Consider the following 27,024-nt stretch of genomic DNA (forward strand, 5'->3'; position numbering starts at 1 on the left):
TTGCGTCTGCTAATTTCCAACTTCGGCCAGTCGTAATCAAGAATAGTTCAAACTTCAAAACAGCTCGACACACTTCGTTCAATTTGTGATATAATGGAAAAAATGCGACAATTGTTCGCGATCTTGACGTTTAGACAACAACCCGACTCACAGTGCAATATTGCATTTGGACAGTCTTGGATTTCACCACTGACCAAAAGGTAAGATCGGAATAAACTCGAGTGCGCAGTTGAGCCCTAAATACGAGAAGACTATAGCAAAGACAGAAATGGACAATTTTATTGTGCCATGGTAAAAATAGATTAGTAGCGTAGATACTGCTAATTATCTAAATGTAAAATTGTGTTCAATATTTTATATACACTCGAGTTTGTTCGGATCTTATCTTCGGATGCATCCTTGATGATAGTGTCTTTGTAGATGAAAGAATATGAGCCGCAGCATTATATGAACCTATATTTGTTTGAAACATGTGCTTTCAATTCCACACCAAAGAATCAGGTGCTAATTTCAGTAAAAAGTGTTCCAAACTCAAGACTGTTAAAGGACTGAAATTCCATCAATAAAGCAACGTCTCTACTTTTTTCAGTTGCAGCTAGGATGTACTACTTTACCAGCATCACCAATAGGTCTCCAGATAGCGTCGTCGTCGGTAGCATTTCTTACGAGAGTAACTGTGTGTTTAGCTCCAAAGATAAATATTTTTAAACACTTCTGCAAAATCAAAGAATATGTGACAGCGGAATCGCGCATGAAAAGGCTCTACGGGCTCCCTCCAACATTGCTCGGCGCGTTAAAAATCCTACGTTGTATTCTGGGCTAGCGCCATGATCCTTGGTCGTCTTAGGTTATACGGTATGTCGCTTGGATGATTAGTAGTGTCTTTGGCAAACATCACTGAGGGACCGGCTGATTTTGTGAAGTCATCAGAGTATATGGCTAAACCTATTATTATTGTGGCAACGTCGACGTCTTTCTGAATTGTCTTGATGCTTTTTCCATCAATCGAGTATGTAGCGCTGTCAAACAATGCCATGGTGCCGTTGTTAACAAAATCAACTCTAACATCATTTGCGTACACAAAATCATCTGCTTTTATAATCTCAACTTCTAACTCAATAAAAAGCCTCAGAGGGTAAAAAGTACACACTTGTATCATGGACTTGCAAATCAATCTTTGCACGCTGATCTGGCAGTCGTACGTGATAAGAACTAAATTGATAATCACGTACTGACACATCCCTGAGAACTGGTGCGTTTATGTCAAATACGGTGCTGGATATGCGTTTAAACATTTTATTATTACCGCGTTGATCTAAATCATGATCGTGTAGGCCTGCCAGGCGCACAGGGAACTCCGCTTCCTGCTATCAAACTTATATTCGCTTTCGAGCTAATCTGGCTGTATGACTCCAACGCTGGTGCCATCATTTCATATACTTGTATTCAATTAACGGCAGCAACGAGTGTGCGACCTTTCCGTTAAGATAACCTGTATATAATATTTAGCCCGGCCCTTCCAGTGGAACCTTCCTTTTTTGATAGATTTAGTTTTCAAAATGGAACATTCCTCCTCTAAGGTAAGCCGTATATACTTGTTGAAAAAGCAGCTTCGTTAGATGCTGTTGAAACCGCCGCTGTGATGCCATTTAAAAAAAAGCAACGGAAAAGGGCTTAAGGCTTCCAGGAACTCATCCTCGGGGAAACGGTCTGTGACTTCCAGGAACACTTCGTTGATTTCACCGTTGTCAAATTTTGACTTACTTGATGCTGCTAAACAATTAAAAATAAAGAACTTTAGAGGTGTTTTTATGCGCTATCAGTTACCGCATCGACTAAACAACACCGAGACAGGTATTATTAATCTCGATAATAGTATCGGTGCACAATTATACAAGTTCATCGTTTAAAAAATAGTGGTATATATTTACGGAAGATCCCACGGTGATACTACTAAGAGTTTGAAAAAATTCGACGACGTAGATTTGTCAAATTACGCAACATAGGACAAACTCGCTGATATCATGAACCTCTCTGGAGTTGACCGAGATGAAATTGTTGTTTTTCAGGATAAACTCGGCTTTTTGAAAACGAGCAATATCAAATGGAATGACAGAGTTCGTAGAGTTTTTGGTGCTACCACGGATAACATCCCTGCGTTTTCTGACGGCGGTAGACTCAGAGACTCAAGTGTATCGATCGGGGTTATTAGAAATGAAATTGCAAGAAGCGTTGCTAATCGTTTGAAGAATACCGGCGACACATTGACATGTGAACACAGCATGAACGGAAATAAAATAGTCGTGCTAAGAGATCCAACATCATACGAAGATGCCGCAACAAAAAATAATATATGCAGACGTTAACTACAATATCGTTGATGGTAAATTATCCACGCTGCGGGCCGACTATGATATTCACGTAAATATGTTCATGAACACCCGTTGAAATTTTCAAAAACTCAATAAAATTGCAGACGATTTCTTTGGCACCACGTTCACTGCTGACTTGAAACTCTCTGTTATCACGACGAGCATTGAAACGATTAAAAAACACTAGAAGATGTCATAAGTGGAATTCCTGATATCGTTAACAAAATTAATCTGATTAAAATTCCTCCCGGAGTAACTTAGGAACAGATCATCAACGTAGTATACACAGTGTCAACATGATTCTCAACATGGTCACAGCTGAATAATATTATCAAATATACCGCGGAAGTCACTGGTGTGTACAGGTTGTCTGCATTCAGGGCTGCAAAATTTAGTATATACACTACATATCCCTCGCGGCATTCAATCGATAAGTTTTCTGGGTTGTGTCTATTGTGTTAAATAGCGGAGACGAAGAAATATGTATACTAGAATCATCTGATAAGAAATTAACCGCAGCATTTTACTGGTGGTGTCTGAAATTTTTTGCTAAAACGCCTCAGTTGGTTACTGTCTAAAATATAATGGATTTAAAAAATTTAGATATGATCAAGTACGTGAAAGGCAAACAGCGCTAAAATCGATCGTTGAGAAGTATTTAATGAAAGTAAAAAAATATCGAAGATGTGCGGTTCTCATTGATATTATTTTATACTCGGTATCCGCGCTCACTGCTGGTACTGGCGTAGTGTTATACACCATTAACGGTAGCAGTAATAACAATATGTTTCATCTTCAGCAACAATTGCTGGGGTTTTTGATATCATCGCGAAAAAGATATCCACGTTCACGAGCACAAAACTGCACGACTATGTTGTAAAATTACACACGACACGACGCTCGTATTTTAAATTATCGTCGCTGATATCATAATGCCTTAATGACGAAACGATATCAGATTCTGAATTTAACACAATGCTTAAGACATACAATGATGTAATTGATTTAGAAAATGACGGTTTAAATAATGACAGAACTACTTCAGCAGATAGACACAAATACAATTTCGCTGAAAACCACAATGATGCCAGTAAGCTCAACCAACCCTGAATTTGGTAGTGTTTTTCCAACCGCAATTCCAGTAAAGGAAATGGCTCTTGCGCAGTTGCGAGTTTACTACAGTTGGTCCAATATCCGGTCAAAATCGTTTGGTATATTACCAGCACAGCAAATAATTCGTTGGTATTTGCAACAAAACAAAAAAGCCAGATGGCACTCCCGATTGGCATGTTGTATGAATATACACGGGGGGTTATCAAATCGAACAGATCAATGATGAATTCCAGTGTAGAATTAAATCTGTTACGAGCCGGGAATCCAAGATAGCCATAACAGTCCATTAACCAACGCTATCAGTCCCGATAGAGATAAATTCACCTGATTACGCAGTTGATATATATCAGTCGTCGATCAAATCTGTGTTTGGATGGCCTGAAGTTGCGCCACTGATGCCAGTGGTACCACCTGAACCAACACGGTCTGATTTTACATCAACGTATCATTCGTACCATGGAGTTTCTCTAAGTTATAATGATGCTAGTTTATATGAAACAATTTAAAAAAAACACCGTCTGGCGGCGAAATAAAACTCAACAATAATGAAATAACGTGGGAATTTAAATATCGCCAACCTAATGATGATCAGAGTATAACACTTAGTATTGAAGAAAATTTCGTAAATATTTTTAATTTTATTAATCACAAACATAAACTACAACGAGAAAAATTGCGTCAGCGTTTTACCGAGTATCTTCTTGATGTGAAGTTTGAGCGAGATGAGATTATCAAGCAATTAGAAAGATTAAATGTTTGATCTTGAATATTTTCATCAAAATATGGTACAAGTGGTAATCCAGTCAGAAAACGTATCTAAGCTATTATTTCTCAAAAAAAACATTCAATAACAGAAGCAGATCTACCGACAATTAATTATGTGGATATAAAGCATCCGAGATAAAAAATCTGTCATTGATATCATCGATGAATATTTTCCTAAAATACTTGCCGAGTGGAAAAAAAATAAACCCGCTTGACAAAATCGCTGGAGATAATATTCTCCGGTAGAATAATAATCAACACGGTGAAGGCCGCCATATTTCTCCTCGAATTGTAAATATAACCTCAACGATCGCGGTCAATCTTGGATGTGACGTAACTGATGCAAGTTACCAAACAAATTAATTAATGGTAGTCTCTCGAGCCGAGGAAGACAAGTTGTGCGATCTCATTCAATGGTGGACGCGCATGTGGCTCATGAGTCCAAATTCCGATGTACACAGGCGGTTGAAGGTGGGGCATGGGACACCAGTGGTTGGTGGTATTTGTGATACATTTCTGTGACGTCTCTCTCAAGTTGCAGCAAGACGCTGGCGGCGGTCATCCTCAAAGGTGGAACAGGCTTTTCTTGTCTAAGGCAGCGAGCTCGAGCTGGCGGGGTTGGAGGTTTGTCCATTTGATGTTCATCTTGAGGTTGTCTTTGTATCTCTTATGAGGGCGGCCTTGGTTTCGGTTTCCATGGGCTAGCTCGCCATAGAACAACTGCTTTGGGATTCTGCTTTGATACATGCGGATGACATGGCCAGCCCAACGAAGCTGGGCCTGGATTAGTTTGGCTTCGATGCTTGTTGTGTTGGCTCTGTCAAGGACTTCCTGATTGATGAGTCGGTCCTACCACTTGATCCGCATAATGGATCTCAGGGAGCGCTGGTGGAATTGTTCCAACTGACTGATATGTCTTCGGTAGAGTGTCCACATTTCACAGCCATACAAGAGAGACGTGAGGACAACTGCATTGTACACTTTCATCTTTGCTGACAGGCGTATGTCCTTGTGCTGTAAAACCTTGGTTCAAAGTCGTCCGAGTGCTTGTCTGGCTTTTTGGATCCTCGCAGTGATTTCTTTGTCCAGGGAGCCGTCATTAGATATTGTGCTGCCAAGGTATTTGAAACTGTCCACATTCTTCAGTTGCGTGTCGCCAATGGTGACACAGGGTTGTGAGGGGACAGTGGCTGGGGCGGGCTGGAAGAGGACTTCTGTCTTTCCTAGGCTGATTGTGAGTCCAAATAAGTTGGAGGCTTCAGAGAATCTGTCCATGATTGCCTGTAGGTGAGTCTCTTCATGGGCCATGAGTGCACATTCATCTGCAAGGAGTGCATCAATGATGAGTCTTTCTAGCGTCTTTGTTTTTGCAGCAAGGCGACGGAGATCAAACACTGATCCATCCAGGCGATACCTACTGTAGATGCCAATGTCAAGATCACGGATGGCATGGAACAGTACCTGTGCGAAAAACAGGTTGAAGAGTATCGAAGCAAGTACACAGCCCTGTTTGACACCATTAAATATTGGGAATTTCTCAGAGGGTTCACCGTCTGAGAGAATCTCTCCAGTCATGGCAACGTGGAGGAGCCGAATGAGGTTGGTAAACTTCTGAGGACAACCAAGTTTCTTGAGTACTACCCACAGTGCGTCTCTGTTGACTATATTAAAAGTCTTTGTCAGGTCCACGAAGACAGCATACAGATTCATGTTCTACTCAAGGGACTTCTCTTGGACTTGTTTCACTGCGAAGATCATATCAACGGTGCTGCAGTCTGGGCGAAAACCACACTGAGACTCGGGGAGGTTATCTTCTGACACTGCCGCAATAAGCCTGTTGAGAATGATGCGAGATGATCAGCAGTGAGATGCCTCTGTAGTTACTGCAGTCCACACGTGTGCCTTTATTTGTATAGACGGTCATGACTGATGCGTCCCTGAGGTCGTTTGGCATCACTTCTTCCGTCCAGATGCTGATTAGCACATCGTGCAATGCCTCCAGAGTCTGTTCACTGAGAGCCTTGTACACCTCCGCTAGGATATCATCCTTTCCAGGTGCCCTGCCACAGTTAATTTGTTTAATGGCCCTCCTCAACTCCTACATCGTTGGTGGAATATCCAGTTGGTCGTGCGTTGGCTGCTGGGGTATTTGGTCAAGAACAGACTGGCTGACCATGCTTGTCCTTTATTAGTGTAATGCCATCTGCAGCGAGCAAGGGCGCAGAGCTGGGTTTTGCGTGGCTGAAGATTGACCTGATGGCTTATAGAACTCTTTGGAGTTGTTAGTGTCAGCATAGCTTTGCACTTTATCAGCTTTCTTTTCCTACCAATTGTCATGAATCTTGCGGATTTCCTTCTGAGCCTCTGCTTGATAGAATTTGAAGCGGTCTTTTTTGTTGATGCAGTTTGTGTCATTCTGCCAGTCCATGAATGCTTTGTTCTTTCTGGCAAGCAGATCTTCAATGGCATCGTTGTTCTCGTCGAGCAAGTCTTGATGGATTCGCTTTGTTTCTCTTATCGTGTCCCTGAGCTTTTTCCATTTTTCGGAGGCATTTCCACATATCGGTCCGCTTGTTGACAGCTTGTCATCTAGTCTCTTCAGGAAATTGAGCTTGGTGGAAGGCTGCTGGAGTTTGGCAATGTTGAAGGCTGTGCTCACAAGTTTATTACGTCTTAGGTGACGATGGGCAATGTGCAGCTGTAGGGTAGTTCGGACAAGTATGTGGTCTGTCCAGCATCCTGCTACTCGCATGGCCTTGGTGATGATGATTTCCTTGGCATCATGCTGGCGGATTATTACATAGTCGATTAAGTGCCATTTGCAAGATCCAGTGTTCTTGTGTTTGTTCGCCATTCTGAACATTGAGTTTGTGATTAGGAGGTTAAATTCTGCGCATTTGCTGAGTAGGAGCAGGCCGTTGTTGTTCATTCTGCCGACACCGTGTTTGCCAAGCACACCTTTCCATCGACCATAATCACAGCCAACACGGGCGTTGAAGTCCACCAGTAGTATGATCTTGTCATCAGCTGGAACTGAGCTAAGTACAGAGCTGAGGTCGGTATAGAACTGCTCGATGGCTTCTGCTGAACTCGATAGGGTAGGGGCGTTGGCACTGGTGATTGTTGCATGGTGTTTGTGGCTGATAGGTATTCGTAATTTCATTAGCCTCTCATTGATACCAACAGGCATTTCCGGAAGCTGCTTCAGAAGACATGATTTGATAGCCAGGCCGACTCCATGGATCCTGTCCTCATTTTGGGCTTTTCCTTTCCAGAAGAATGTGTAGCCGCTTGTTAGCTCAGTAAGAGAACCCTCCTCTGCGAACCTGGTTTCACTCAAGGCTGCAATGTCAATATTGTATTGTGAAAGCTCCGTAGCAACTAGAGCTGTTCTCCTGTGTGGTCTTGCTACGTTCTCTTTGTCCATGAGAGTACGGATGTTCCATGCTCCAATAATAAGTTTTTTTCTTTGATTATTTCGACCTCGGATATGGATGATCTTGCCAGTCGTGGCATGCTGGCCAGATATTTTAGGGCAAGATTTTTTTTAGGCCACCTTTTCTAGGCCTCTCCCTAGTCAGGGTGGGCAGCGCCGTCCTGAAAAGGTCTGCTCAGTCCCCCCTGGATGCTGCCGAACTGTTCTGCTGCCCTGGGTGTAGAGCAAAACGACCACTTGTCCAAGGGCCGCCTATGTGCAGGTCTCTGACTACAACTCCCAGTGGTCATCTCCACCTTTTGCGTCGCCAGTCGCCCATCGCCGTAGGACTTTGGTAGGTGCAGGTAAGGAACAATGAGTGTGATGATGAGGATGAATGATAGGTGCATAACATAACCTGTGCGTGAAGGAGATTAAAGTGCAACAGCCTTTGTACAGAGACAGCCCCACTCTCTTGGCCTTGGTAGTTAGAACTCAGTGGTACGAAGATTCGTCACGGCTGGGGACTACTTTACCTGCATTGGATGGCTATGACGTCTTCCGTGCCTTGTCATACCCTGCGCTCTCCACAAAACGTTTGCAGATTCGCCTTCGTGCCCGTTGGATCACTCAGTTTATCTCTTCCGCCCAGTCTGCCGAAACTGGCTTTGCATGCAAGGATAGGCAAGCTCCTAAGTCACCGAGGGTTTTTTGAGGCCCGTCGGCTACCCTTTACTGGTTTAGCCGGCCAGTCGAAGCCGTTGCCCGTGGTGTGGCCGCTGCGCATGCTACAGCTACTTGGAGCCACAGGTGAGGGCTGAGCGCCTGGTGGGGACCAAAGATGGACAAGCTACTCCCGAAGGAGCACGACGTGCCCATTCACCAGAGGTACTACCCCTCCCAGATCACCCCGAACACCACAACCAGAGAAATACTGAAATATCAAATCAGGCGCAGCAGGGATATATTTTACGTACTTTCACACCACAAGTACCTCCCGGATATCTGATTGTGCAAGAACCAATTAATTCGGTTTACTTACGATGTCATAATCTGCTGATATCAAGAATAAATTTCAAACTAACTGACCAGAACGGTCACTTTCTTGACCTTCTTGGAGAGATTTTGAATGTAAATTTATACGTGAGATCTTAATGATTTTTAATCTTAGAATCCTTGATTTTATCCTTGACAGAGTCAAAGGGGACAACACGTACTTGAAAAACAGGATAAAAAATGTCTTCCTTGATTTCATGAAAGGACAACGTGGATAGTATTTCTTTTACTGACAAATCAACTAAAATCAGTACAAAGACTAAAATCTGACATACTTTCACTTTAATTTTCATGAAATGACTCTAACTTTCATTTTCTTTACTATAATCCCTGACAGTTTCTGACATAATCCTTCTTAATTGTCTTATGCGAGTGTTAATTGTCTTTTTTGCTTCTTATTCACGAGAGAGTTCGAATATACTTTTTTCTATTGCGCAATAGAGATACGAATTCCCCTATTTTCAGTTTCTTTTACTGTAGCCAACGATTGAAACATAGCCACTTGAATTCGCTTTATATATTTTAATTCTGATGGTAGTGTGTATCCCCCTTCAAGTTTATGCTCCTGTAATGTTTCAAAATCGGAAATAATTTTTTTCAGGATTTATTTCATCCAATATATTCATGCCGTCATGTTTTAATTTTTTAATAGAAGAAATAATAGCATCGATACTTTCGTAATTCATTATATGCTAAGTATATCTTGAAATTATATTTCTCTACCATGTGATGTGTAAAACGCTACCTCTAGGCTACTGAAGAAAATATTTCACTTACCTCTGCCAACTTCAGTCCAGAATTCGCGATTCTCCGTCTTTTCTGGTACACAAATGTTTCCAGTGAATCATGTAAATTGAGTCAGTTTGGGGATTCACGCCATGAGTTGTCCTGGGAATTCATACGATGAGTCATTTTTGGTATTTACATGATGAGTTGTACTGGGAATTTACATGATGAGTTGTATTGAGAATTAACCTGATGAGTTGTATTGGGAGTTTACATGATGAGTTATTTTTGGTATTTACATGATAAGTTATTTTGGGAATTCACGTCATGAGTTAGTTTTGGTATTTACATGATTCACTGGAAAAATTTGTGGCCTATAAAAGACGGAGAATCGCGACTTCCTAGTCAGTCTCGACTGAAGTTGGCAGAGGTAAGTGAAATATTTTCTTGAATGTGTTATGTTAATTATCGTGTAGACATTTAATTTGTATAATCGCGACTGCCACAATGTACAATCGAATATTTACAAAAGAGAGACTGAAATACTATGGCCAAATTGAAAATGACTTATGTCCAGTGTACCAGTTGGAAACAGAGGATTTATTCTCATACTTTTTGATTGTCATGAATTTAGCTCTCTTAAGAATTATTTGTATATATAGTTGAGATTCTTTTTAAAACGTGTTGAGTTGGTTCTCTTAATAGCTCTTCCTTTGAACAGATGCTTATGATAGGATATAACAAAGAATCAACATCAGTCAATATTTGTTTTTTGAACTATATTCTGAGCATTGCTCTATTGTGCATTTACAAAGGACGAAACAGCATGTCGTTATTGGGGAGAAAATAGACATCGAAAGATTGTTTCATTATTTGATTAGGAAATACATATTATATGCTTATCAACATTACAAAGACAAAAGTCAGGCTTTGATTACAAACTATTTTGTTCAAAATAGTCCGTTGATGAGAATAGATGAGAAGATTTTTTTATCCCTTTGTATATTTAATGTTTTGTAATATAGCACCACAAAATACTAAATACATACTGACTGTATACTTTTAATGTACTAATTGTATATATCGTTTTGTAAATAAAGAAAGAAAAAAGGCGATGGATTGCTAATCCATTGAGGTCTTCCCGCGTGGCTTCAAATCCCATCTTAGACGATTAACTTTTTATATGCTATTAATTTGACAATGAACAATCTAGTATATCATCACTTTAGGTGCTTTTACATTTAGGTTTCGTTATTTCTAGAATAGTGTAGAGCATCATAATTTGCACGGACAAAACATGGTCGTTGAAGAGTAGGACGTTACAGTAACGGACTTTGACACATTAGTGTAAATATAATGATGATTGGGTTGTATCCACTGTTGAGGCTTAATATATGATATATATCAACTCTACTTGGCTTTGATATTTATATGTCTGATAAAAAAGAATAATAATTGTTAGAGTTAAAAATAAACAAATAAACGATTTAGCAGTTCATAGTTTCGATCCACAGACCTCTGGGTTATGGGCCCAGCACCCTTCCACTGGGCCACTCTGCTGTTGTGAAAAACAAATCGCTTTAACGCATTTGAAATTTGAAACTGATATTCACATATCATGAGGAACGTTTTTGGTTAAATATATACAGAAGCAGTGGTTGTTGGAATTGTTTCTCCAGTAAACCATTAAACAGGAATACACCTTGCTCAGTAAACGTCTAAAGAGTAATTGTTTTCTATTCGTGGTGTGTGTACGCGCGAAACGGTGGTTGGGGAGAGGTAGGTACAGAATCTTGGAATTTCTTCTCAGTCTAGACATATTTTTCATTTACCTTAAATGTATTGTTTGGTAACATATGATGATTGCAAGGGCTTCCTCTAATTGTATAAATCAGCAGAAAATTATCTGTTCAAACTGTCTGAAGGCCATGTTTTGCTCTCAGATATAATGAATGATGGACGACAAATAATGTGTGGTTTAAGATAATTAAGAAAATATCATTGGGAATTAAAAAAGTGTATGCCACAACAAAATGCAGACGAGATGGCCGACTGGTTGAAGTAATGGACTGCTAACATGTTGGGGTCTCCTCGCGTGCCTTAGAATTCCATCTTCGTCGATTGAATTTGTATGCGGTGTAGATTACGAAACTTGCTAATCAACCTCTTGAGAGGATGTTGTGTTATTTTGGATAAGCAAAACAGATGAAAGGATAAAACTGGTTATATCCAGACTGTGAAAAAAGTTCGGAGCTCTCTGCCACCCTGTACCCCGACACCATATGAACGTTCCCCACGTACACACCTCACAAACAGAAGAAATAAATGGTTGGTCCCTTGCTGAGCAAGGTGTGTTCTTATTAAATCTTACGAGGGAAAAACAATGTGTTCAGTATATAATTAACCGTAAATATTGCCCCAGCTGGGTGAGTATCAGTTCCAGTTTTCAAATAGGTAATAGCAAATGTGCCTTCACAACAACAGACTGGCGCATTGGAAGCGTGCTGGGCCCATTACCAGACTTCTGCTTGAGACATCGGGCAAAAACAATCCCGATGATATTTCCGCAAGTTTTCGAGGTTTGTGTTTTGTTGTTAATATCTAGCACCTTAAATTGTATTATGTTGTGACCAGTTTGGGTTGAATTTTATTTTGTTCAAATTATTGAATTCAAGTGATTATTTTCTTTGGAAATACAAACGTGCTCTGGCATAAATCGCGGATAAAGACATTCGTTGGAATTTATGCTGAATTCAAACCTGGAATACTATTTCTGTGATTCAATAAGAGACTGTTGATACATCAAAACTTTGTAGGCTATAACAGACACGTCATCGCCTTTAATTTTGGATCTCTTTGGGACTTGAACTGAGTTTTATTCAGGGCATTTTATTACTAGGACTTGTGTATGTAATACTTGGATTATTTTGAATTAATTCGAAATACCGTGATTTTTTTAATTTCTCATCTGACACTTTGTATTCTAGGGAAATAAATTATTTGTTAAATTTTACAAAGCTTGTTGTCTTCAGTCTTTTCTATTATGTTTTTAAGAGTATAGACTCGTAACACCATATTTAAATAAAGACGAAATAGATGAATGCAAACAAGTGTTATAAATTAGGTTAGGCAATGGAAATACAATGGAAAGAGTGATAAACAATTAATTAATAAAGAGTGTCGCAAAATCGGATTCAGAACAAATTAGGGTTGGGGCTACATGTGGCGGCCAGTATATTTAGCGAAGAATAAGCCTGAATAACGACCAACCTTTTGGGAGCTATTGGCACGTTTTCTTACATGCTCAAGTTGGTCGAGCCAAAACTCGAACCCACGCAGACAGATTAAATGTGGGTGATCTGTTCAGGTGACCGCGTTAGATCACACAAAAAAGGAAAACATCAAATTTTATGTAAATGCCTCATCAACTAAAATATCAAATGCGTTGTCAGATGTAATAATACTAGGAGTGACATCTTTGATGAGTAAATCTCTTCTAGTTTATAACCTACCTGAATTAGATAGTCTTGAAGAACACTAACTAAAAAAAACCGAATGAGATTCTTTAGTCGAGTTACTTTTTTCTAGGCTCGGATAACAACATTCGGCATTTTATTTGCCATGATAATCTTTAAGCTCGTTCATTTAGAAAGCATATATATGAAAACTAGTACATAATTTATAGTATCGTAGAAACTATTAAAAAAACTTCTTAGTCTGGCAAATAAAATAAAAATGAAATTCTACAGTCATTATGTAATTACATTAGCACAAAGTTTATTAGATTAACTGAGAACAGTATCAAAGTCATATATACTACGATCCCAAAACTCCAGTTGCTTTCACCAATATTAGTCAATTGTGGCGGCAAATTAAGCTGGATAAAATAAGCAAAATGAAGAGAATAAAATATTTTGAAGCTATAGATTGGTTGATAATACATAATATATATATATATATATATATATATATATATATATATATATATATATATATATATATATATATATATATATATATATATATATATATATATATATATATATATATATATATATATATATATATATATATATATATATATATATTACGTGCAGGAAAACGAATAGATTCAAATATTGAAGGATGACTAGTCCCAGACAACACAGTTGCCATTCAATTTATTAAAGGTAAATTAATGTATATAAATATATTTTAATATCGATATGTACCTTTTCAAAATACTCCTGTATTAAGAAAACAATTTGCCTTTTGTGAATACTCCTGGACTAAGAAAACAAAACACCCTCCCCCCTAAAAGGAAGACGACATATATATTACTTTTATATAACAAATATTTTGTGAGACAAAACCAGAAAAAAATACAACTTGATGAACTTTTAGGAATTATATAACTTAAGGAGTTTTTGGATAAAGAACATATATTGAATGTACTTTCCACGCACTAAGAAAAAGTCGCACGTTGTACAGTGGCTTGAATTCATTCTTAAGAGTTGAATATGGGAGTATTTTATTAAAAATGAAACCGGAAAATGGGTAGATATATTAACATTTGTTATTCATGGATATCATTGATTACAGATCTTTCGATGTATTTTTAATTAAAGCCAGTAAAGGCATCAAAATGTCCAACCGATGGATTAACTTACAACACATGTCTATGGAAGATCAAAATATGATAAAGGTGGGAAATAATAGTTGTGCTAAATGTTATCTTCCAAAGTACACTGAAGGCATATGTATTGTCAGGAAATTTTGTATGAGTTATATCAATATGTATATGTTGTCAAAAATGTGCTCGGATTTCGTTGCCCGAGGGTGGTATATTTTTCGGCTCTAATTATTTCGAAATCCTGAGTGAAACCCAGACCATGCTGCACGTGCAAATTGCCTGATATTTTGCAATTATATTTGAATTAAAGAATGCGATAATAAATAAATAGCCACAAATAGCCGAAATCTTCAAGGAAGATATTTCAATTTCAATGAAAGTGTCTTCAATCTGTATTAGAAATAAAACGAATTATGAATTAAACTAAAAATTGTCTTGATGAAAATGAAGATTAGAAATGTATTACATTAATTTTCCGACTATAACAGCAATAAAACGAATTGTCAAAGAACATAATTTTTTTCTTGATCTAAAAAGGAGATCACAATTTCCAAAAAATTGTGTTCAAAATAGACATGAAATAAGGCGAATCGGTAAATAAGTTATGGTTGAAAAAAATTTACAAATGGTTAAGAAGTTTTATAAATGGAACTATAAGATATGTAGTTAGTTATTGGTTTCACTATGGCGATTGTTAGAAATCTAAACGATAATAAGGTTACAAAATCAAGCAAATCAAATTGTGGAAAGGAACCTAATGTTTTCTGAAAAGATTTTCATCCTTAAATGTCTGTGGATTCGTTTGAAAGATTTAATAAAACTGAACTAACGTCGTCAATAGAAACATTTAACACAAATCTTTCTGCAACAGAAGTTAAAGAAGAGGATTTCCATTCTGTACAAGATGTAATAAAACACTCCAAATTAAATGTTATTGTGGATCTTTACAACTACTCCGTAAACTAATATAATTTGATGTAATGTACTATTTTTATAATAATTCCGATCCGTGTGCATGAATTCCTACAACCTATTATTGCTGATACTTTGTCAGTTTATAGTACTTCTTTGTAATTGTTTATATAGACTACTAACATCGTATGCAGTGAAATCATTGTGAAATACAATTTTAATATAGTTCAGTTGCAGCCGTTACAGTAATTATTTGTAATTATTTGTATTGCTTAGCTGATCGTGGAATATATTCAAGTTTTCATGGCTTTAAGCGTCCGCAAACTTTTCCTGATTCTATTTTTGTAGATGTGTGACTATAAACGTCGGGTAAGTTAGAGCTGGACTTTGGTTATAAAGACTGTAATTATAACTCAGAGTTATTAACATTTTCCAGTTATGTTTCGGACATTCAGTAAAATTGTTATTTTTTCAATGTTGCAATGTTGCTAACAGCAGTCATTCATTTCTCAGGTTATTCTTCCACAGTAAAGTCGCTACTGTTTGCCGAAATGCTGTAGCAGGCTTCCATTTAAGTAAGGGAAATTCATGAGAAGGTTTTGCTTTACAAGTAGTGAAGTGGGACGATTCAGGGACAATGGGAAAGTACATTACAGACACCCCGAGATTGTTTAGGGACCAAAGTCATAGGGACAATGGAAAAATACATTACTACCCCACCCCCAGACTGTTTAGGGACAATGGGACTTCTTCCTCACTTTCTGCTCGTCTTCTTTTCTTCTCATGTTTCTCTTTCTGCACGTGTCTGGGTTCTTATTTGGGGGAAGCTACCTCTTATTCTTCTTCCTGTTCTGTACTCCTCTCTTCTTCTTGCTCCTGTTGTTTCTTAGGGCAATCTGAAAACCAATGTCCTTTTCCTTAACAATGATAACAGGTATCTTGACTTTTGTTTCTTCTAGCTCCAATTGTGCTTTTTTGACGGTCTGGACACTCTGAAGACCAATGCCCTTTCTTCTTACGGATATAGAAGTATTTTGACTTTTATCTCGAAAGGAGGGGGAGTAGTCAGTCGACTTGTCTGAAGAAAATTGTCTTATGACACCTCGCAAAGCTCTGATCAAAGGTTTGATCTGTTTACGCTCTTCCATCGTTCTGCTCGGTTTGAGAGTGAAATGAATAGTGGAAGGCAAGACACACACCCTTTATATACGCTGGTATGCCATGGATATAATGTGACCCATGATGTTTAACATGTTGTAATTTGACTTTTTGCAGTCTCGATGAATTGATCGCATCAATTCGTGAAGGAATGAGAAGAAAGTAAGATGCAGAAACGTGATTTATCGCCTCGAACAATAGCTGAAGTCTTGGCACAAATTCATGCCAGTGATTTTGAAGATGACATGAGTGAACCAGAATCGAGACCCAACGATTATACAACCAAAGTTCACCCCCATTACTAATGCCTGAAAATTACTATCGCAGAATAGACGGAAAAGAGTTCCTCTAGAAAATTTAGAACCAATGTTTACACCTCCACAGTGTCCAACGCACCACTGAAGAATGCAAAGGGTTTCATCACCGAGGTGTGGGATTCTTTGTTAACCACACTGAAACGCCAATATCAAGCCAAAGAAGACGATCACTTCTGACTTTCCATTCATCACGACAGTTTAAAATCACACGTTTGGATCGAGTTTAGCAACCCAGCAGAATTGACACCTTCCAAAATCATCGACATGATTCAACACGTGCAACAATCCAACGACAAATTTCACATCACCGATGGAAAAGCGACACTATTCATGACCCACATGTCTCTCCCCAAGGGGACCGAACAAGGCAGAAAGGTGTTATTGGTGGACGACCTTCGACCAAAAAGAGCCTCGTCCAAATTAACAACTCTCAAGACCAGATGTGTTTAGCCAGGGCTATCATGATGGGACGAATATGTGCCAACAAGAACGCCACGGTAGAACGGAAACTGGCCTGGGAGAACATTCGAAAATCGAACCGAGCCAAACAGCGAATTGAAGCAGAACTCCTGTTACAACAAGCTGGTCTGTCCAAAGACACACCCTCTGGCATTCCTGAAATGCAAAAAATGCAAGATGTCCTAGCTCCACGCTACTCCTTAAAAGTACACCCTCTAGAAGTGCGCGGAACTTTGTTGTTTCGAGGCAAATATTTCCAAGACGGAAAATACATTCACGTCTATTATCACGATGCAACAATTTCGATACCATTACCAGTATCAAAGCATTCTTGGGATACGGTTATTATTGTGAGATATGTGACAATGACGATAACAATCGAGAGCAACACAAGCATTGTGGATCGAAATGCTCAGGATGTTTGGCCTCTCAACCCTGTCTAGACCAAGGACAAGAACGAGTGCATTGCCCTGCTTCTCAGCGCACTTTTGTCAGCCCTACCTGCTACCTGCTACCATCAACATTTGAAGACACAAGGTTCACAGCAGAAAAGTGTTTGTCAACTCCTGAGATTGTGCCTGAATTGTGGACAAGGCATACTTTCCAATAATGCCAAAGCACACGTATGTTTATGAAAGAAACGATGCCACATTTGTCACCAAATCGTGGACTTGGAACACCAATGCTACATTCAAAAATACCAACCCCAACAGGAAGACGGACGATGACCACAAGAAGAAAGGGAACGTCATCTTTATCGATTTTGAATGCATGCAAGAGACCGGCATTCACATTCCTAAATTCTGCGTGGGTCATCTAGCGTGCGAAAAGTGCATCCAAGAACCTATCTTTAGTCAATGTCCTCATTGCAGCATGATTCATGGAGGACATGAAACAATCTTTAGGGGACCGAAGACGCTAGCCGATTTTGCCCGATGGATCTTACTACCCATCGACGAGACATGGAGCGAAGAGGACATCGAACGTTACGGAGATTGTCATTGCCATGCCACTGTGATGGCTCACAATTTCTCGGTATACGATGGACAGTTTCTTTTGAACAGGGCACCGAACGTCCTAAAGTGACATTGAACGCAGCCAAAATCATTTCCATGCAAGTGGGACAAGTACAGTTCAACGATTCAACGAGTTACTTGACCATGCCTTTGAGTCGAATGCATAAAACGTTAGGAATGACTGAAATCGCCAAAGGTTATTTTCCTCACTTTTTCAATACTGAAGCCAATCAACATGCCGCTCGATCCCATTTGCCTGAGGCTCACGATTACGACCCAGACAACATGAGTATCGAACAACGAGAAGCTTTCTACGCTTGGCACCAGGCTCACCCCTCGGACCCCTTTCGACTTTCAGGAATAAATTTTAAAGTATTGTCGTTCTGACGGGGACATTTTACAGCGTTGTTGTGGAAACTTTCGAGAACTGTTCATGGAACACGGAGGGGTCGATCCTTTAAAAGAAGCCTGTACCATTGACAAAGCATGTTCATTAGTGTACCGTCAACGATTCATACCCGAACACACCCTGTCTGTCATTAGCTCTCAAACAAACAACTTTATGAAAAGTCAATACTCTGTCAGAGCCCTACGCTGGCTAACTTACTTGTGCGGCTAGGAAGACAAATGGGTAAAGCACGCCCACAACGGAGGAGGCAAAGAGACGATCTGAACGTATTCGACGGATGGCTGAAACATAGAAAACCACAAGAACGTGTACGAGTTTAACGTTTGCTTATTTCACGGATGCCCCGTCTGTTACCCTCAACATGGCACTAAAATTTAGTTTTTATAAGGAACAATGGAAGACCTGTACCAGGTCACTTGTCAGCGACGCTTGAAGTAAGAACAGCATGGATACCAAGTGGTGGTAATGTGGGAACACGAATGCGATCACCGGTTTGAAAACGAATGCCTAGTTTAAACGCATCGTAGAAAGTTACACGCTGGTCGACCCCCTGAACCGGAGGGATAGTTTGTACGGAAGACGGACAAATGCCACCTGTTTGCTGTACCACGCGGACGAAGAGAAAGGAGAATAAATCAAATACTTGGACGTGTATTCACTGTATACCTACGTGTGTAAATAGTGTTGCTTTCCTACTGGACACTCGAAATTGCTGAGGGAGCACATGGCCCTGGACAACATTCGACAATACGAAGTCTTGATCAAGTGCAAAGTTTTGTCTTGCACCGACTTGTACCATCCCGTGTTATCTCACCATTGCCAAGGAAAACTGATGTTTCCCTTGTGCCGTACTTATGCCGAAATGTGTAACCATAATCAGCCTTGTCAGCACACCTAGTAAGAACGCACCTTGACGGGAAAGTGGGTTAGCGTGGAATTTTTCAAAGGTCTGGACTTGGGATACCAACTGTTAGAAGTGTATGAAATTTACCACTTTACCAAGACACAAAAATGCTACAAGGGTGACTAAACTCAGAAAGGCATTTTCGCAGACCACGTGGATGCCTTTTTGAAACTGAAACAAGAAGCCAGGGGCTAACCTTCCTAGTGCCAGACTCCCGAAGACCAAAAGACACTCAAAGACAAATACTGGGAGCAGGTAGGCATCACTTTAGACAACATCGAGAAAAACGAAGGCAGGCAGAGTATTTGACAGAACCGTCCCTCTCCAGATGAATCACGACAAAACCAAATACATAAAACACGTGAACTTCGTTCGTGAGTATTTGATCTTAGTCAATTACGAAGAAGATGTGGACTTTGTACAAGGCGATGAATTTGGAAATGTCATCATTGCGGCTTACGTGACAGCCCATGCTCTCTTAAAATTGTACGAAGCTTTAGAACATTACTGTACTTGGACAATAACAGCTGAATCTACATCGATCACCCGGGTCAACATCACCCTGACATCGAAGGAGACCGTTTAGGAGACTGGACAGATGAACACTCCGACGAGAATATTTTAAGTTTCGCTAGTGGTGGTCCTAAATATTACAGCTACCAATACCGGGAAAAACAAGAATTGCACACTGAGTGTAAAGTGAAAGGATTGACTCTCAATTATCGCACCATTCAGGTGGTGAACTTTGGCGTATTGAAAGAAGCCTTGCAGTCTGGAGAGGATGAAAACTTTAAAGTGATCACCCACGAACAAGATTGTACGTTTACCCACTCACCAAATCGTCAGTCGACCCTTGGAAAAGCGGTATAAAATCGTGTACCAGAAGCGAGTGAGGCTTCCCTACCACTTCCCTTTGCAGTACGGTCACGTCGATATTGGTCAGCATATCAAAAGCGACAATACGCAAGATAGATAGTTCATTGTAACTACCAAGACCAAGCGAGAAAGATAAATCCATTTAAATCATCATCATTTAAGTTAGAGGATTGTAAAAAAAGAAGATGTACCTTCCCATAGTGTGACTAGTATTAGATGGATAAGACCCATGCATTGCGACAAATTGTCCGGAAGGAAACAGTAAGTGTCCATGCGGTTACTATTATATTTGCGTGACGGAGTTCACAGACGAGTGCGATGCTGTGCCTTGCGATGTGAACGATGCAGTAACGCATAATTGAAACTTTGTTCTCACTACTACTACTACTACACGTATCATGGAAAGTGATGACGTGCGTGTCAAACCTGATGGGTACGAAAGCGATGCCACTCGTTATCGTGGACACTTTACTTGTTTTCATTGTGGATGTCAACCTTCAAGTCTATTACTCTAAGTATGACATCCAACACTGAGAAAACTCCTATCGATGTCACCCTACCCTCATCGAAATGAACCTACCTACCTGGAACATGCTGTATGGTCCCCAAATTGTCACTACTTACCTTTAGTGGGACCGAGTTATTGAAGTGACATACCATGTTCTTTAAGAAACCAGACTGGCTAGGAGTCAAACGTTGGACACCAGAGAGACCAGTATTTAGACCCCATTTAAAAAATAGTATTCTAGTATTACCAAACGAACTCCAAGAGAAGATCTACAAGGAAGTTTGGCAGGGACTTGCCAGAGCGAAATCTAAATTGGTGACTGTAGAACTTGTTTTGTGAAATTCACAAGAGGAAAGTAAAAAAAAAAGTCAACAAACGGATTAGATTTTTCTGGATCAAGTGTGTGTTCACCCTATTATTCCGCTTTAGACCGTTTACATCAGAAGATTGTAGTGACATTCTGGACCGTTACCCTGAATGGCAGTGGCCAGAAATTATTCACTATGTTCATTACTTTCACTCTAGGAGAAGATTTTAAATATAATCATATTGACTGACATGAGTTGAGAGAACGCTTTTTCCGAGAGTTGGTCAAAATACAAGTGAAACGCAAACTCAAAATCATTTCTCGATTTTTAAATTATGCTCTTTTCCAAAGTATAAGAAGACTGATTAAACGAGGCTATTGACCATGACCCAGTGATTCCTAAAAGGGAACAAATGATTATAGATACTTTACAAGAAAATGTTTTGAGCTTGCCTTATGAGTTGAGAGAACGCATTTGCTAAGAACTGGTCAAAATACAAGTGAAACGCAAAGAACAATTGCATCCGTTACGTCACAGTGTGTAAATCACTATTACTTGAATGTTATAATAGGATTGATTCAGATGAAAGTGTTCAAGTGGTCAGACGTGGGCGCGATGGATCGGATTTTTGTGTCTAGTTCTTATTACTACAAGGTTGACTTACTGCAACGAATTCCAGAGGAAAAGTTAGAGAGTTACCAAAATCTTTTACACAACGTAAACTTAGTGGAAGAGGAAACTTCTGAATGGTGTCTTATGATGTGGAAGTTAGTGACTAAACTATTTAGATTCGACACTGGAGTAAAATCATCTCAGTGTGGAAATTACACTTATTGTATTCAACAAGAAAAGGTATAAAAACCGACTACCATGCCATCAGTTTTATCAGAATGGATACATCAGATTCCATGGAAGGAAATCAATGACACTATTCAGACAGTGGAAGATTACGAACACGTATTGCATTCAGTTGGGGTAAACGTGTAACGTGTTTCGTAGTGACCTGTTTTCTGGGATTTCGTTTATCAGCCGATTCCTTGTGCACCCTTTACGAACAGTACCTACCATCCAATAAAACAAAACATATGAAAGTGGTTCCTTTAAATGTTCACGAGAGACTCATTTCGCTCAAAGCTTTGCGTTTCCATCTGGATACTTCTCGACCCCTACGTGAAAAAGATTCGTCAACTTTTAGGTACCGAAGATGTGTATGACGATGTGTGTGACTTACACCCACATTGGACAGATGTACTTGACTGGAAAAATTGGAGCTTTGAGACATGGACCCAAGAAGTGGCCCGTTATGCTCAAGAAGTGTGACCCTCCATTCAATCGTCCAAGAAAAAGTCACTTTTAAACCTGTGCTAGTGACAATACCAGAAGAGCCCGTCACCGAGGACAATCACTCCCTTCAGGACAGGACTGACATGGACATTCCTGAAAAACCATTGCGGGAGGACACTTGTGTGACTGTATCCCACGAAGAGACTGTAAGAGCATTACACACTGTCCCCAGGACAACTTGGTTACCCAAAACAATGTTGTATCGAGACTTGTTATATCCCACTTTGATCGTTTTTATGTGTTTTATTGCTGTACATATCTATTTGGCTTCTATCTATTTTTGTCTTTCGTGTTTATTTTAAAATAAAAATAATAAACGTGTCCTGAAAAAGAATAAAAGCTCTTCTCTTGTCTGTCTTCGTGTCACAAGTGACATTCCTGGAACTATGGTTTCCTCTACTGTCTCTGCTCCCTCTTCCTCCACTTCCAAAGTCATCGACGAACATTTAGATCATATTATCTTCGCCATCCCTTTGACATCTTAATTGCGAGGCCTAAAGGTTCAGGCAAAACCGAATTTGTCAAACGCATCGTGTGGTGCTACAATGAGTGGCAATCGAAGTACAGCCTCTTGCGAGAAGTCAAGGCTATTCCATCGTGTTTGTGGAAGGCATTCCTAGAGAAGAGAAAGAAAGTAGCCTTGACAGAACTGGCCGATCCCCGCATCGACACTCAAACCAAAAGCAAATCGTTTTGAAACCTGGAGGGAGCGGTACTCTATAAGGGGTCAACATTCGCTCCCTCTTAAAATGTGATCATAATGATCAAAAAGTTCTCGCCAAGAAAAATGTCACTCCCAAAAACACAAAACGAAGCCCAAAGAAAAAAAAAGAGCATAGGTGCCAAGACCAGGTCACAACCCCCGAAAAAGAAAAGTCCTCAGAAAAAGAAAAGCCCTCAGAAACCATGGAAACCCGCGTCTCCAAAAACTTCTCCTCTAGTTGTGACACACTCCTCCTCTTTAGCTGCACTGGCAGCTGCTCACAAAGTACTTGCTCCCAAAATCAAAGTCCAAGAGAGCTCTGGTATGTTACAGAGTTTACTGGATTTGTCCAATGTCCAGATTTAGTCCTTTGCGACGACGCGTGATGTCTGTCATTAATTTGATACGACGGAAGGACAATCAGTGACGACACGTTACAGTAAAAAAGGCCTGGGGAAAAGCATGGGTATCAGTGTTTTTTATGCTCCTGAACGCCCAACATGTCACCTCAAAGACTTGCACACAGTCACTATCGTCATTCTCCTGTCCAAAAAGAAAAGAGACAAGGACAGTTTTGTCATCCGACAAAACGCTTAGCCAAGCATCGACGTTACCCGAAGAAAAGACACCGTAGTCCAAAGAAAGGATTCTTTGGCAATTTTGGAAAACACATTGTCACTCTTTTGACGAAGCGATAGTAAAAAAAAGGATAAAACTGCGTGTGCTTTGTCATCGACACCAGTGTATTTTTGGTGTGTGTCACGGAACTATCAAGCAAAGATGTCACCCGCCAGAAAACATCCCTCTTTTAAACCCAAATAAAATAAAAAGAAACGACTGCCTCCTCGCTTAGAAAGAAGAGGCACGAGAAGTCTTTCAAATACCGTCAGCAGCTCCCATTTCTATAAGATTGCAGCGTCCTTGTTGACCCCTTCCTCCACACCCCAAAACTAGAAGAAATGAAAGCTTGGGTTAAAATGACGATGTCCACTCCTCCTTCAACATAACTGAAAAAGAAAAAAGGGAAACCAGGAGTGACAACAGAAAAGAAGCCCAAATTCCTTCCATTTCCACCGCCACCACTACCTTCGACTTCTACTCCCGTAGCAAACCGGACAGGTAAAGCCGTTTTCGAACCACCCTTTCTTCCCGTCCAAAGTAGCATCAGCGAGGAGTGGGTGACTTATTAACAAAAAAATGGAGAAGGTGTTAGCCAGAATTTACTACGATCTCTCTCATCCTGCAGGTTACGGAGGAGTTGAAAAATTGTATCGTGCTGCCAAAACCCAACAGAAAAGTCTCCGTTTACCTCAAGTGAAACGATGGTTACAAGAACAAGCCACCTACACTTTACACAAGCCCATTCAACGAAAATTTTCAAGAAGTCGCACTGGACTGGAGGGCATTGGTCATCAATGGCAAGCCAATTTAGCCGATGTCTCTCATTTCGCCACCTACAATCACGGCTACAAACATTTGTTTTGTGTCATCAACGTCTTTTCCGAATTTGCCTGGGTCGTGCCGTTGACTTCCCAATCGAGCAGTGAATTAGTGCGATCCCTTCAACTGGTGTTGAAACAAAGCGGTTGTCACCCACTTCGATGGCAAACCGACAAAGGTACCTAATTTCTGAACAAAGCTTTCCAAAAAGAATTAAAGAAACGTGACATTCACTTTTTCAACACCGGGAATCCTGGAACCAAAGCCAGCATCGTGGAATGGTTTCAGCGTACCTTGAAAGAGCGCATATGGAAATATTTTACACATCACCACACTCTCAAAGTGTCAAAGGTTACTTACCCAACTGGACCATCAAATAGTTTCGTGTCACTGCCGTCTATAAATTTGAAGACATGAACGGGGAAGTGTTAAAAGGAACGTTTTACTTGCCCGAGTTACAACGTGTCACCAAAAAAGAAGACGACGTGTACAACATAGAAATCGTTCTCGAACGCATGACCCGTAAAGTGGGAAAACTACGTGTCAAAGAAGTCAAGGTACGTTGGAAAAGATATACTTCCAATTCTGATTGTTGGATCGACGCTTCGCAAGTCATCGACTATACAAAAAGTGACCATCACCTTTCACACTGCCTCAGCTACCGCTACCACTGCAGCGACCATTTCTTCACTCGTGTCTTCTCTGCAAGATCTACAAAAGCAACCCTTGTGGGTGTGGTGCTTAAAATTCAAATCGTATTTTCTACCAAATCTTTGTAGTGTGTTGGGTCATCGGTGCAGCCATTGCCAAAGTGATTCTGCAACAAGGAGACAAACACTTGTGGACCATTTTATTACCTTTATTCCCTTCTTCCCAATCCTTCCCTGAAATACTCCTCGAACCAAAACAATGGGAATCTTGCGTCCAATGTCAGTCACCACCCCACAAACAACAACAACCCCATTTTGGGCGGGGACACTCTTCTGACTTCCAGTGACCCCTCTGACAGCCACAGAACTCTAGAAGTATGAGTCACCATAAGCAATTTTACATAAAATTACCCAGTGACAGTTCCATTGAGGTGTTTCCCAACAATACTCTCTACTGTTACACGGCCAAATTACCTCAGGCCATCCAATTAGATCGCGAAGCCCATTGGGAAGTGGCTTTGGTGGAAATCATTCACCCGACACAAATTAAAAAAAACACTGAAACTCAAAACAGTTTTGACGCGGACGTTCTGGACCGCACAGTGAAACAAACCATGAATACCACTAATCAACATAAATTACTTCCGAAGGACACAGTACCCCCACACCAATGACATTTCTCCTCCTTTGTACATTTATCACTTTAAAATTAACTCAGGCCATTATATTAGTGGTCAACATCTGGTGGAGACGATTGCTGACAAATCCCATGCAGCATTTGACAAAGTTCTAACCACACTAGGAAAACGTGTCATCATCGAGTAACATAAAGTCTTTCATCGCCTACTGATCACATTTGAAACTGATGATAAAAGTATACGTATTAAATTTTGCCCTGTAGTGTATGGAATTTTGGGTGGAGACCTCAATATTGTCACATATAAGCCGATCAAAAAGATTTACATAGCAGAGATTGACAACAAAGGGCATTTGGTGAGGTATTTTCGTTTCCCGGTAGAACTGAACCAAGGACTGAATTTGATCTTTGTGTAATCCGATGTGGTGTAGTGCAACGTGGTGGGACACACCTCCGTACCATTACTGCGTGTCATTCCTTTCATAGTATATTCTACCACGAACACTTACCAGAAAGGTGGAAACGCCTAACACGTTCACCGCGAATTTGTAGATCCTCACTATTTGCCCGTCAGTAAATCATATTTGAACACTTTCAAAATTACTATAAAAGGAGGTCTGGGACAAAATATTGCATTTACCAATGGGAAAGTCACGGTGAAACTCCATTTTCGAAAACGATTCCCTAACGACTCGTAAGTCATGTATCCAGTGTACCGAGGCGACGCTCGACAGCGAGGACACGGTTTAGGAGATATGTTAAAATGAGCCTTTCGTTCGGTGGCTCCCGTTTTAAAACCGATGGTGACACCAGGATTGCACGTCTTGAAAGGTGCCGCATAGACGCAAGGTAAAGAAGTTCTTCAAAATGTCATCATCGATAAACAAAACCCTAAAGAAGCATTCTTGAGAGCAGGCAAATATATCTTGCTGCAAACGGGCAAAGACTTTTTTTTAGAGAAACTCCTATAAATACTCTGAATGCTACCGAGTCAGGCATTCTCACTTCCGTAATGGCACAGCAAGGGAAATGCAGAAAGAGACGAAGAAGAAACACCCCTTCAGAAGCCTTTACACTCCTAAAGCTAGAAAGAAAAAGAAAAGAAGAACCGTCCGAGACTTGGACGTTTTTGATTATTAAAAAAGTCACAGAGACAAAAAAAAATGATGCAACGAGAGTCTTGAGAGTGTTCCAAGTCGGAACTGAATCTGTTTGCCATGCCACCCACCATGATTACGATGCAAGAATCCCAATGGATCGAATTTCATCCTGTTTCCCCTTTGTCAGATTCCGCTCCCATCGAGTTCGAAATTAAAGGACAGCC

The 27,024-nt window shown here is 40.1% G+C and overlaps 2 protein-coding genes across 2 annotated transcripts in view; both read right to left on the reverse strand.

Annotated features, from left to right (window-relative positions):
• Positions 1 to 27,024, reverse strand: part of LOC149788886 (plexin-B-like) — a 446,804-nt gene that overhangs the window by 90,386 nt on the left and 329,394 nt on the right. The gene's annotated exons all lie outside the window — the stretch shown is intronic.
• Positions 6,574 to 7,677, reverse strand: LOC149788887 (protein CFDP2-like). The gene has a single exon (XM_089973560.1). It carries the CDS (start codon positions 7,675 to 7,677, stop codon positions 6,574 to 6,576), a length of 1,104 nt encoding a protein of 367 aa, XP_089829686.1.

Source organism: Sinohyriopsis cumingii, chromosome 11, assembly GCF_028554795.1.
Source record: "Sinohyriopsis cumingii isolate HCF-2022 chromosome 11, ASM2855479v2, whole genome shotgun sequence".
Lineage (NCBI taxonomy): Eukaryota > Metazoa > Mollusca > Bivalvia > Unionida > Unionidae > Sinohyriopsis > Sinohyriopsis cumingii.